The following is a 13847-nucleotide window of genomic DNA, read 5'->3' as shown; positions in this document are numbered from 1 at the left end:
GAGCCCAGTTAACATAGGGCTTTCAACTTGTAATAGATATCAAAAATGTAGACAGCACGGACTATAGACACATGATATACTGTGTTGTCTTCATTTTTACTGTGTGGTTACCAACTGACATACTATCTGAATCACAGTCTGGTACCTTATCACTGCTCATCCACCAGTTCAAACACCAACTATGACAACTGGCAAATGGATGTTCTGTGTCTTGAAATACAGGGATCCTGAGGCCAGAAACAGACTCAGAAGGACTCTGGAACTATGAAGAATCTCAGTGTTCAGCAAGTACTTCTAAGGTCATCCTGTTAACCAGCACTGCAGAACACATCCCTTCCCAACATTTTTTAATTCAGTTTGAGATAGCATCAGTTTGCCTTCCCATTTCCCACATGGAGCAGGTAGCAGGTCTTCTTACATGGAGTGGAAGAGAGATTCAGCATGTCCCAGAAAGCAAAGTCAACATGAAATCTAAGAATGGAGATGTGCAAAAGTACAGAATGACTCCTCAAAACATTTCACTCTGACAGCACAAAACAAGTTGAAATGCAAAGAAAGCAAGGCAGTAGCTGTTAGGAGCAGGCACACAATTTCTGCACATTAAGTTCTTTGCTGTTCTCTAAATTTCACTTTTAATTGTTGGTGATTAGATCATCGTGTACTTTCTTTCATAAATTACCCATCAGTATCATTTTCTGTAGTTATTGCAGTGTTCATGCGCAGATTTGTCTATAGTTCAAAGTAACCAGTCACAGTAACATATCTTTTAAAATTAACCCCAAAATGCATATTCTATTCCACCAAATTCTATCTCAGATTTTAGATCTTTCATTCTTCAATGGAATACATAACAACATAAATGTTTTGTGAATGGAATATGAAGAACAAAAAATGTAAAAACAAATTTAATAGGGAAGATATGTTTAGGATAGTTACTCAGAATGTAGTACACTGAACACAGAATCACAGAATTATAGAATGGTTTGTGCTAGAAGGGACCTTTAAGATGATCTAGTTCCAAACCCCCTGCTATAGGCAGGGGCACCACTCTCTAGACCAGGTTGTTCAAAGCCCCACCCAGCCTGGCCTCAAGTGCATCCAGGGAGGGGCCATCCACAGCCTCTCTGGGCAACCTGTTCCAATGTCTCACCACACTCACAGTAAAGAATTTCTTCCTAATAGCTAGTCTAAATATACCCTCATCCTGTCATTACATGCTCTTATAAAAAGTCCCTCCCCAGCTTTCCTGTAGGCTCCCTTCAACTACTGGACGACTGCTATAAGGTTTCCTCAGAGCCTTATCTTCAGGTCAAAGAGCCCCAACTCTCTGACTGTCCCCATAGGAGAGGTGCTCCAGCCCTCTGATCGTCTTCATAGCCCTCCTCCGAATCTGCTCCAACACTGCAATGTCATTCTTGTGTTGGGGACTCCAGAACAGGATGCAGCAATCCAGGTGGGGTCTCATGAGAGCAGAGTAGAGGGGAAGGATAACCTCCCTTGACCTGCTGGTCACACTTCTCTTGATGCAGCTCAAGATACAATTAGCCTTTTGGGCTCCAGGTTCACATTGGTGGCTCACATTGAATCTTTCATCAACCAGCACTCCCAAATCCTTCTCCTCAGGGCTGCTCTCAGTCCATTCTCTGCCTAACCTGTATCTGTGCTTGGGATTGCCCTGACCCAGGTGCAGGACCTTGCAGTTGGCCTTGTTGAACTTCATGGGGTTGGCATGGGCCCACCTCTCAAACCTTTCCAGGTCCCTCTAAAGGGCATCCCTTCCCTTTAGCGTGTCAAGTGCACCACTCAGCATGATGTCATCTGCAAACTTGCTGAGAGTTCACTTGATCCCACTGTCCATGTCACCTACAAAGATGTTAAATAACACTAGTCCCGACATTGATCCCTGGGGAATACCACATGTCACCAGTCTCCACTTGGACACTGAACCATTGACCACAACTCTCTGAGTGTGACCATCCAGTCAATTCCTTATCCAGTGATAAGGAATATCCATTTATCATAAGGATTTTTGCTGCTTACTGAACAGAAAGTGTGATTTTCAACTGTGAACTAATTTCCTAATAGTTTAATGGAAAAAAATAGCCATAGAATCACAGAATCTTTTGGGTTGAAAGGAACCTTTAAAGGTCATCTAGTCCAAGTCCTCTGCAATGAACAGGGACACCTATAGCTAGATTAGGTTGCTCAGAACCTGGTCCAGCCTGGCACTGAATGTCTCCAGGGACAGGGCATGCTCTCTTGACAACCTGTTTCAGTGCCTCACTACCCTTAGTGTAAAAAACTTCTTCCTTATGTCCACTTAAATCTCTCTTTGAGTTTGAAACCATTTTCCCTTGTCCTATCACATAATCTAAATATTGACCTTATCGGAAGTACCAGAGAACTACCGTGGGATTGGAATCTAGTTCCTCAATAAAATCCAGGCATTTCTATGTGTTTCCTGTGTCACAACCAATTTTATTTATTTTCAGGTAAAGAAAAACGAAATCTTAATCCAATATGAAACTTATATTCAATCATTTTCCCCTGATGTGAGTCAAAAACATCCTGAGTGATTTTTAGTTCATATTTAACTGTCTTTGCTTCCAATTAAATGAGCTGTGAATACTGACAATTACATTGACTTCCTTTGCCAAATTAATGAATCATTTCAACAGTTATAAATTAATCACAAAATCCAACCTTTAACACATCTATACAATTATTTTGAAGTGGAATTGCTCCCTTATGCCTCACAATTTTTCTTTCTGTGAATTGCAGGACATTAAGCATGCTTTCATTCATGGGACTGAGTCAGTCATGTTTTTAGACGTTGAAAACAGATACTGTAATAGGATTAATGATAAAATTTTAAGCAATAAGAATTCCCTACTAGCCATGTCTACTTAGTAGATTGTTCAAATATTCAGCTTTTAAACTTAGTAGCGTCAATCACTAATGCTAAAGTTAGCATTGCAAAAACTCTGACAGTAGCACCAGAAGATATAATAAGGCAAGAAAATCGTAACAGCTTTTTAATAAATATGTGAAATTTGACACAGGAGATTAATTATTATCATTAGCAACAAGTGAAGCTGGTTTTATTATTTTTTGCCTAGAAGAAAATAGACCTGAATTTACAATTCAATAGGATATGTTTTAATAACTGATCCCAATGTCTGTTTGATTCCTTCCTGCTTAGGACTTGATCTGTATCTTCTGTGTTAGGATGTTCTGCATCTAGAGACAGCCTGCCAGTTCCTCACATACTTTGTAATCTCAGGATATTCCAGCTGCCTCAATCTGTTGGTGGTGTTCTCATATTGTACTTCTTCCCAGAGCATACAAAAATCAGTTTTTGTGCTTGGTAACCAGTGCAGCAGAGAACATGTTTAACAAAGCCAATTTATTGGTTAGTTAATGTCTGCTAAAATCATGGAAAGAAGATACACAAATAAGATTCTGTCATCATCGTGATGTGCAGCTTAGTCCTTCCGTGTCAAAGAAATTTTAGTTGTCTTTCATTATTATAATCTCTCATCTGTATGATTAAATTCACTAAATACTGAAGAATAGGAGAAAACACGGACAAAAACATAATCAGTGAGGAAACTTTTTAGTAGGTGACAGAATATTTCCATTTTTTTTCTTATTATTACAATCTGACAACTAAGGAAGTGCCTGTTGGATAAAGAGTGCATAATTCCTTAATCATTAAATAACAATACTCATGAGTAAACTGTGGAAAAAATTCATTGTCAGTTGCCTGTCTAGTTATATTTAACCTTTTTTTTTTTTTTTCTTTCATAGTTGCTAAGAAAACATGGAATCGGATTGTTTATTTAGAGTTACTGCTGAGATAAAGATCCTTGCTTATAGTATGAAGTTATGTGGCTGACTGTAGAAATAAACAGAAACATATATTTTGACAATTTTTCAAAGAAAAAAAGTATGGAAGCCAGGAAGTGTTTCAGTACATCATAGTAATAGCAAAAGAGAGGAAGTATGAGTTTCGCACCCAAGAGAGAATCAAAATATATGAGGTCTTTCATTAAACATTACATCATCATTCATTAAACTTTTCTTATTGTTTAGTTGTCTTGAGTTAGAAAGCTTACTTTCATCAGCTACTCAGAAAAATAGCATTTTTTCCAATTTTTTTAAAGCTTTCTGTTAGTTTTTCTGGGTCTGATATTCTATGAGCCCAGCATTTACTTCAACAAATTAATGTTCCATATGAGTGATGATTTAAACTGCTCAGCTTCCCAGCAGTGTATCAGTACTATATTATTAAGTACATAGATCAAGATATCAAGATCATGGTGCACACCTTCTTGAAGGCCCTACTAAGGCACATGGAAAATAAAGATAAGGTGATTGTAGGTAACCAATGTGGATTCACCAAGGTCAAGTTATACCTGATTAACTTAGTGGCCTTTTGTGATGGAGTTACAGCAGCAGTGGATAAAGGAAGAGCAAATCATGTCATCTACCTGGACTTGTGCAAAGCATTTGACACTGTCAACTGAAGAGAATCATCTGGGTTGTTTACAACTTGCAGAGTTGGAATATCACAGGTACCTTAAGGTAGTAAAACACTTTGCTGACACACTCCAAAGAAGAACGTATCAGGAACCCAGTGGAGTCAAATGCCTCAATAAATGTAGTAAGTCTGACTCTGCATCCGTATCACAAAAAACATAGTAACATGGTTTGAACTCACATCTTGTTCTGTAAACTAGCAAATGTCTGCTCTGATAAAGTAGGTTAATAACTATTACTGTTAGTTTGCCTATGGAAGAGTAACTATATAAATGGCAATACAAGATATGAAGAAAAAGAAATAAAAGCTATTAATTCCAGCTGAATATACACATTTTTATCTGGGTTGAAATTTTGCAGTTGTGGTCTTTAGCTACCAGCAGAATTTTCAATGTTTGATCCAAAAAACGGCATATCAAGTTATAAATATGGTTCTAGTTCATTGTTTCATTAATAGCCGATAGGAAAGAGAACTATATTCTAAACTACCGAGAATAGCTGCACTGTCACATGGTTTTATTTTTCACTTGGCCAGCACTTTTTTGTCTGGAAAAAAAAAACAAATGCAGAGATGTATTGTATAGGTAATGACAGCTGAACTTTTATATTATCAGTCTTTCCTATCAGCTATGCTTTTCCATGAAGCAGTTCCTTTTGCAAGTACAAAAAATGTGTAACTGTATAAATCTTCAAAAATTGCATGCCATTTTTCCTTGTCATTTCTATATTGAAAATTAGTGGAAAGAATGTTTTCATGAGAAATTAGTAAGTGTAGTGTTTCATGTTTCATTCAAATTCAGTTTCATAGTCAATTTCCCGAGATTGGTTTAAACCTTCATACAACCACGTCTTACCAACATGTATTTCTTTAAAATCTGGAAAAAAAGGAAAAAAAGGAAAAAGGAAAACAGAAGGGGAAGGGGAAGGGGAAGGGAAAGGGGAAGGGGAAGGGGAAGGGGAAGGGGAAGGGGAAGGGGAAGGGGAAGGGGAAGAGGAAAGGAAAAGCACCAGTGAAAAAGTTTGAGAGTTTGGAATTTTTTCACATTTTTTTTCCATGACTACTTAGAGATCACAGAAGTTTCCTGGAATGCATGTATTTTTTTTGTATAGGGTAAAGTAACTTTTTTTTTTTTTTTAGCTAGAAGAGTCGTCATTTCATTTGTCTGTATATTTTCTTTATTTCCAAGTCCCATAGGTCAATATCACTGACAAGTAAGTTCTCTTAAGCTGAAAATATTGATTAATTCTTGACAGAGCAGCATCTAAGAAAGGTGAGCTGATGCATTTGGTCTGTTAGCAAAAAAAATCAGCTGTTTCAAGAGTTCTTCTTTGGACAGTAACTAGTGATAAAAAATGAATGTAAACATTATATACACATAGAATCTTAGAAACACAACTTAGCTCACATGAGACTTCATCATTCTACTCTGTACTCACCTTTGATTTCATTGTGAGTAAATGAAACTTGTTGGTAATTGCACAGATTCTTTGAGCCTCATGTAGGAAATAAATAGACATTTAATTACTGATTTCAGGATGGAATTAAGATACTTAACATCTTAATTTTTAGGAACTGTGAGAATACCTTTTCTCTTATCCTCTAGATACTAGGGTTTAATAATTCTTATTTCCTCCTCTCTTTAAAAAAAAAAAAAAAAATCAGGTTAACTTAGAGGAGTCAGTGATCCTTGTGAGTCTCTTCCAACTCAGGATATTCTGTGATTCTGTGTTTATGAACTGTTGCTTGCTATAGTATGCAATATATTTCATGTCATTAACTGAAAAGAGATAAGCATTTAGTACAACAGGAACTAGTATCCATTGTGAAAGATGTGATATGATCTCAGATATGCAAATAGTATACATCATATTTTGCACTTTTACTTTCAGAGTTCAATGGAGGAATCTATTTGCAGTACAACTGATGTTCAGTCATCTTCATAAAAGAATATCTATAGACAGCTGAGGAAATGTAGCACTGTTTAGCACATGTTGCTTAATCTGATCTCTAGTATATTTTCTATTCTTTTGTATTTTTTATTCTTTTTCACCATAGAATCATTGAATCATAGAATTGCTTAAGTTGGAAAAGACCTTAAAGACACCAAGTCCAACCACAACCTAACCATACTACCCTAATTCTAACAACCCTCTGCTAAATCATGTCCCTGAGCACCACATCCAGATGGTTTTTAGATGCATTCAGGGATGGTGACTCAACACCTCCCTGGGGAGCCTATCCAGTGCTTCACCACCCTTTCTGTAACTAAGTTTTTCCTGATATCCAACCTAAATCTCCCCTGGTGCAACTTGAGGCCATTTCCCCTCATCCTGTCACCTGTCACTAGTGAGAAGAGACCAACCCCACTCCTTCTTCAATCACCTTTCAGGTATTTGAAGAGATCATAAAATCAGAGAATGGCCTGGGTTGAAATGGTCCATAATGATCATCTAGTTTCAACTGCCCTGTTATGTGCAGGGTTGCCAACCACTAGATCAGGCTGCCCAGGGCCACATCCAGCCTGACCTTGAATGCCTCCACTGATTGGCCATCCAAAATCTCCTTGGGCAACCCATTCCAGTGTGTCACCACCCTCTATGTGAAAAATTTCCTCCTAATATCTCACCTAAACATCCCCTGCCTTAGTTTAAAACGATCCCCCTTTGTCCTACCACTACCTACCCTCCTAAACAGTCATTCTCCCTCCTGTTTATATGCTCCTTTTGAATACTGAAAGGCCTCAATGAGGTCTCACCAAAGACTGCTCTTCTCCAAGCTAAATAAGCCCAGTTCCCTCAGTTTTTCATCCAGATCAAAAGGTCTCCCCTCAGCCTGCTCTTCCCCAGACTAAACAGCCCCAGTTCCTTCAGTCGCTCCTCATATTGGCATATTCTCCAAGTCCTTCACAAGCCTTGTTGCCCTTCTTTGGACCTGCTCCAGCACCTCAATGTCCTTTCTGTACTGAGGTGCCCAAAACTGAACACAGTACTCAAGGTGAGGCCTCACCAATGCCGAGTGCAGGGGCAGGATTACTTCCCTAGTCCTGCTCACCACACCATTCCTGATCCAAGCCATTGGCCTTCTTGGCCACCTGGGCACGCTGCTGGCTCATATTCAGCCAACTGTCCATCAGTACACCAAGATTCCTTTCTGTCAGGCAGCTTTTCAGCCGCTCCTCCCAAAGCCTGTAGGGTTGCCTGGGGTTGCTGTGGCCAAAATGCAGGACCCAACACTTGGTCCTATTGAAACTCATACAGTTTACCTTGGCCCATCGATCCAGTCTATCCAGGTCCTTTTGTAGTGCCTTTCTACCCTCCGGAAAATCAAAGCTTCCTCCCATTTTGGTGTTGTCTTCTTCTACATCATTCCTGTTCCATTATACAAAGTATATAACAAATTTTTAGGTATAAATAATATTAGGCACATCAAAGTAAGAACTGTAAGACTGTTCTTTGTGTGCTGATTGCATAACATTGTCCTCAGGATTTATTAAAGACAGCACATTCATATATCACTCATAACATAATGTTTCCTATTTATTTCCATGGAAACTACAACAGGTAGAGAGAACACAATAACACTATTGTGCTAGAGCAGATTCTCAGCTGTTGAACACTTCTGTTCAAAATACCACTGTTGGCCGTGTATTTTTGCCAATGATGGACAAGAGCACATGATCATAAAAATATGGACCAGTGCTGCTATGGCTAGTGTTGAAATGCACTACTCACTGCCTCAGTGACCTGATATCCACTGTTTGGTCTCCATAAATGTTTGGCAAGTTTCAATGAGTGTCAGTGGATGCAATTTTTCCTGTCTGGGGAAATTCAGTGATATAACTTGCTTATGAAGCCTGGCATTTCCACATCAGATGCCTCTCTGTCAGACCACCCCTCTGCTGCCACTGGTTACATCTCAACAAAATGTAATGGAATACTGACTGAAAAGTTCAGTCTTTACAGCCATACCACCAACATCCATCTCTGCTGTTGCAGGCAAGTGTAATAAAATAGGAGGCATTATTTTCAGAGTGGGTCTCATACATATGCATATCTCTTTAAGATTGTGAGGGAATAGCTGAAAATTGTTGTCAGTCTGACAAGTTTGATGGATGGTATTATAAAAATAAATTTGTATTAACTAGACCTATTACTAGAACAGGCTTAATTCTCTTGGAAACAGCTGAGTATTTCATGATCAAGTTTAAATTCTTTGCCATAGTTACAGTAAGTGGCTTTTATCTCCTACTATTCTCAAGTCCTGCCAAAGAGGGGGAAACATTTTTACTGCAGAGATGTTCTTCAGGAATCACTTAATTTGATTACTGAGAGCTAAGATGTAGAAGTTTCTTTGTTCTCAACAGGATGTTCATGGAGTCACTTCAATTCCTACTCAAAATCAGAAACTGATTTAACTAAGAATCTCTGAAGAAATTGTTTGTGTAATAAATGCTACTCACTCAGTTTGGACATTTGTTCAATGCTAGGATGTCAGGCTTTGTTTTTTTATATCTGTTCTTTTTATATCTGTTTTTTCTATCTTTTTATATCTGTTCTTTGAAATAATATGAAATAATATTGAAATAATATTAGGTCCAGTCCAGACATTTCTTACAAGGTAGATATTGAAGTGGCCAGGTAAGAATGACGCTTGTCTATAGCTAGCATAGCTAAATAACCATCACTGCATTGCAAAGAATAGTGTCATGTCCTGGTCTAGTTAAAAAGAGGGGATAGACCAAACTGTGTTAATAGTCCTCACTTACAGAGTGGCTATAATCCCCACTTGCAGTGTGGAGCAATAGAAAGTTTACCTCAAAGCGCAATAGAAATATGCAAGACTCATTTAGTGTAATGTTGTTTGCCACTCTATTCAACTCAGTAAGCAGGATACCAATGACATGTATTGAGTTGCAGATGATACTACACGTAAAGCTAGATTCTGTAGAATGCTCATTACCTCCAGTGATTTTCACTGTTAAGAATGTGTGTTTTTAAAACGTGTTGCAATGTGCTTTATTTCTATCACAGTCAAGCCTGGAATTTCAAGATTCTATATACTCAGTTGCTTGTAATGGGAATTAAAGGAGTTCACATGCTGCGGGGCACTGACCTCTTTCATAAAAGCTTGTGTTCATATTCAGAAATATGTGCCATTCATATGAGTATTATGAAATTTTAAATCTTGAATGCCATAAAAATAAGCACAAAGCGCAAAATAGTACTTCATGTTTTCCTCCTGTGTTTGTTTCTTTTAGTGCTGGAGTTGGCAGGACTGGCTGTTTCATTGTGATAGATGCCATGTTGGAGAGAATAAAGCATGAAAAGACTGTAGATATTTACGGCCACGTAACTCTAATGAGAGCTCAGAGGAATTACATGGTTCAAACTGAGGACCAATACATCTTTATCCATGATGCGCTGCTGGAAGCAGTGACATGTGGAAATACCGAAGTGCCAGCCAGAAACCTGTATGCATATATTCAGAAGCTGACACAGATAGAAACAGGAGAGAATGTCACAGGAATGGAACTGGAATTCAAGGTACTGGAATCTTATGCTGTGGGAAGCCAAAATCAAACCGTGTAACAATTAATGCTGTTATGTCCTTCACCAGCTGTATTCTGTAACTGTAAGCTAGAACATTTTCTAGCTAAAATTTTTGAATTGGGAAGACAGTCGTTTGTAAAATGTGAAATTCTATCTTCATTTAGTATTGAGACAAGCGTTGTTCAATTTTTACCGTATTCTTCTTTATTGTTTGAATAGCTTGAAATATGTAGTTTTTGCAATGGTATAAAACTCAAATTTGTCCATATGGATGAATGATTATAAGGTGTTAAATCTATTATAAAATGCTAAAAGGTGCTTCACAAATATTTAGATAATACAACAGAATATTGTAAAATAAAACACGAAATGATTTGTATAATAAATGTATATAATCAGACTTGATAATGGCATTTCTTTTTGTTATATATGGTTTCAATTATTTTAATTTATTTATTTTCCACAGCGTCTTGCTAGCTCTAAGGCTCACACTTCAAGATTCATCAGTGCCAATCTTCCTTGTAATAAATTCAAAAATCGCCTTGTCAATATTATGCCATATGAGTCTACAAGAGTATGCTTGCAGCCAATCCGAGGAGTGGAAGGTTCTGATTATATTAATGCCAGTTTCGTTGATGGATACAGGTATTAATGTTGTGTTCTCTGTGGGACTGTTTTTAAATTTTACAAAGTTATGTGTGTAGCAATGTTGAAAATAACAAAATTTAGTATTGAAATTCAATATTTTTAATATCTGTGTGTGTCCTGTTAGGTGTTTTTGTTTGTTTAAATATTATTAATGGTTTTAGATTTCCACCCATTTCCACCCAGGAAAGTTATGTGAGTAATATATAGCCATAAATGTTATGGTTTTACTTATCTTCAAACCATTCATTTTTACATACTGAAACTTACTGAGATTTAGGTCACATTCATGACCTGCAACCTATCTTGCTTCACAACTATTCTGCTAAATATGTATGTAAAAAATGCACTAATAAATAAGATACAGGAGATAAACTCCCTGTGTCAAGGTGATAACTTAGAAACTTGGAACACTGATTAAGCTGAGGCCTTACCACAAAAAAACATTTTGTATGTAAACAGTTGTGCAGCCCATCACCGTCTTCATGGCAAACACACAGGAGTACACTCTCATCTGATTTATGAAGCTCATAGGAAAAAGTATGGAAGAGAAGCAGTAGTGTTTTCATGAGGCATTTTAGGTGCACCTGAGTATCTGTGTCCACAGAGATTTTCTGAGTCTCTACTCATTTTCTGAGTCTCTACTCTAATGTGGAACTAGACTTCCTCTCCAGTGTCACCTACAAAGTTGTTTCTGTTGACTGAAAAAAGCAGGAGCAAGACAAACTGGTCATCATCTTATAAAGTTCCTGATGGAGAAGATTTTAATAGCTTGCTGGTACTTTCCAATACTCAGAGATTATGGACTAGGAACACAGTATATTTCATTCCTGAGTTTTCTTCCTTCATTCCTTTTGCTGGAGGCATCAGACTGTTGAAAAGGAATTAAAGTAGAAACAGCTCAATGCTATAATTCCTAAATGTAATAGATTGTACAACAGTTATTTCTATAAAATGAGCCAGCACAACTAAGTGTTTCTTAAGTGTTTTTTACAGCACACAAAATTGATCTATTAGAGTTGCATTAAAATTTAAGTAATGACAATAAAAACATACATCATAATTTTAATAGAGTAATTTCCTTCACAAGGTTCTAAAAATAAAGAAAGCCATAGTTTGATTAAGCAATTATAATAAGGCTTCAATCTGCTTATTATTAATAGTATTTTTTTCCTCTAGATAATGTTTACATATAAATAGATAATGTGTATCAACTTACTTTCTTGATTAAAATATTTTTCTTAACTTACTTTTTTTTAACAACAGACAACAAAAAGCTTACATAGCTACGCAGGGTCCTTTGGCAGAAACAACTGAAGATTTCTGGAGGATGCTGTGGGAGCATAATTCTACAATTGTGGTCATGCTTACTAAGTTACGAGAAATGGGCAGAGTAAGTTACTGCTATAATATTATTTTACTGAAATATTAATTATTATTATTATGCTTTCTTAATAAAATATTTCACTGTTATGAGGATATCAAAAGATAAAGATGGTAATTTAGGTTCTTTCTCCATTGGGAAATAAGTGGCCTTTATGGTCACCAAGCTTTTTTAATGTGTAGACGTGTTATAAGAGGGGGACATGTCAGGACATGTTATAAGTTGCGGGCCACACTGAGATTCAGCAACCCAATTTGCAAATTAATACACCAACAAAAGCAGAGAGAGCATTTCTGTCTGCTGAATAATTCTAATTTGGAAATATATTTTGCATCATCTGTTTAAACATTTTCACGTCAAAAAAAAAAAAAAAAAATTGGAGTATTTTTAACAGCTGGATTGGCTGAATGTTTTCTGTGTGCTCTTTGTGCTGGACTTCGAAGCTTAAGCTGTCTGCTTACAATCCTAAACTCATTCAGATTTCTTCTTTGACTAATGAAAAGAATGAAGCAGTTTCCTCTCTGGATAGGATTACTTCAAGATAAAGCTGGTATCAATTAAGTGAAATATGAATCCCATGTATTTGTGTAATGGAGATGATCCAGGACAGGGACTTTGGATTTAGACATGAAACATCTTGAATGAGGCCTGGGAGACTAACTTCAACAGAGAACAAGGACTAAGAGTAAATGTGGCTTCAAGATTTAAATTCCATTCTGTTTTGGAAATTAGACTAGGAATAGTGCTTGTAATTTTAACTAATAAAACTGGTCAGATGTAAAAAGGAATTCAGAGGTACAGTGACTAGAGCAAACCTCTATGCAGTTCAGTACTGAAGATCATCTTCCAATTCTAGGAATGGAACTTCATGTTCACAGTAAGATAAACAGTTCATGTTCTTGTCAATAGTAACGTTTTCCATCAGTGTTATGCTTACTGAGTAAGAAACATGTTAGGGTAGTTGTCTGGAGTAACAGAAAATATATTTTGTTTTGTTGTGTTGTAGGAAAAATGCCACCAGTATTGGCCCGCAGAGCGTTCAGCCAGATATCAGTATTTTGTGGTAGATCCAATGGCAGAGTACAACATGCCACAGTATATTCTAAGGGAATTCAAAGTTACAGATGCAAGGGTAAGTTGCAATAGCATTACTTTTTCACATAATTTTTAAAGAGAATTTAAATTTCTTCCTCTCTTTCTCTCTCAAGTAAAAAAAAAACTCTAAAGAAGTGCTTTCCACAATTAAACAAAAAATATATTATTTAAATATACACTATATTTATTTACATTATTACAAATGAATAATATCTTTAAGGAAAACTGACTTCATTCAGATCTAATATCTTAGCAGCACAGCTTTGTAAAGTTCTGAATAGCTATTTGGGTTAAAACACATGAGATAATTTGAAGGCCATTTTCCCTTTCTCATCATTTCCCTCTTGATCTTTCCTGGGGAGAATTTTTGTCACTTGCAACTGTAAATATGTTGTTTGCACACCCTCTAGGTTGAGAAAGTATGAAGGTTAATACAGTGAGATTTTAAAACTGCAGAGCAAATAGCATTCACAAGAAAAGCTTGACAAGCTTTGCACGTTATAATTTGATTTTTGGCATAACTTATTTTCAGCACTCTTGAATATCTGCAGAACAGATTTGTGCAGCTGTGACCCTAGCATCCTCATTTTCATACTACATTTCTTATCTGAATTCCTGAGTCTGAAACTGA

At 36.8% G+C, this 13847-nt stretch overlaps 1 protein-coding gene across 50 annotated transcripts in view; it reads left to right on the top strand.

The window, feature by feature from the left end:
• The window catches only part of PTPRD (protein tyrosine phosphatase, receptor type D), a 362219-nt gene that overhangs the window by 331747 nt on the left and 16625 nt on the right, over window positions 1-13847 (top strand). For all 50 annotated transcript variants that reach the window (XM_040655785.2, XM_040655786.2, XM_040655771.2 and 47 more), the window contains 4 exons: window positions 9801-10086; window positions 10559-10737; window positions 12004-12130; window positions 13128-13253. In XM_040655785.2, coding sequence (XP_040511719.1) covers window positions 9801-10086; window positions 10559-10737; window positions 12004-12130; window positions 13128-13253 — 718 coding nt within the window. The remainder of the gene's footprint in view (window positions 1-9800; window positions 10087-10558; window positions 10738-12003; window positions 12131-13127; window positions 13254-13847) is intronic.

The sequence above is a fragment of the Gallus gallus genome, chromosome Z, assembly GCF_016699485.2.
Source record: "Gallus gallus isolate bGalGal1 chromosome Z, bGalGal1.mat.broiler.GRCg7b, whole genome shotgun sequence".
Taxonomy (NCBI): domain Eukaryota; kingdom Metazoa; phylum Chordata; class Aves; order Galliformes; family Phasianidae; genus Gallus; species Gallus gallus.
The sequence above is the reverse complement of the archived record's forward strand: the minus strand, read 5'-3'. Positions and strand labels throughout refer to the sequence as shown.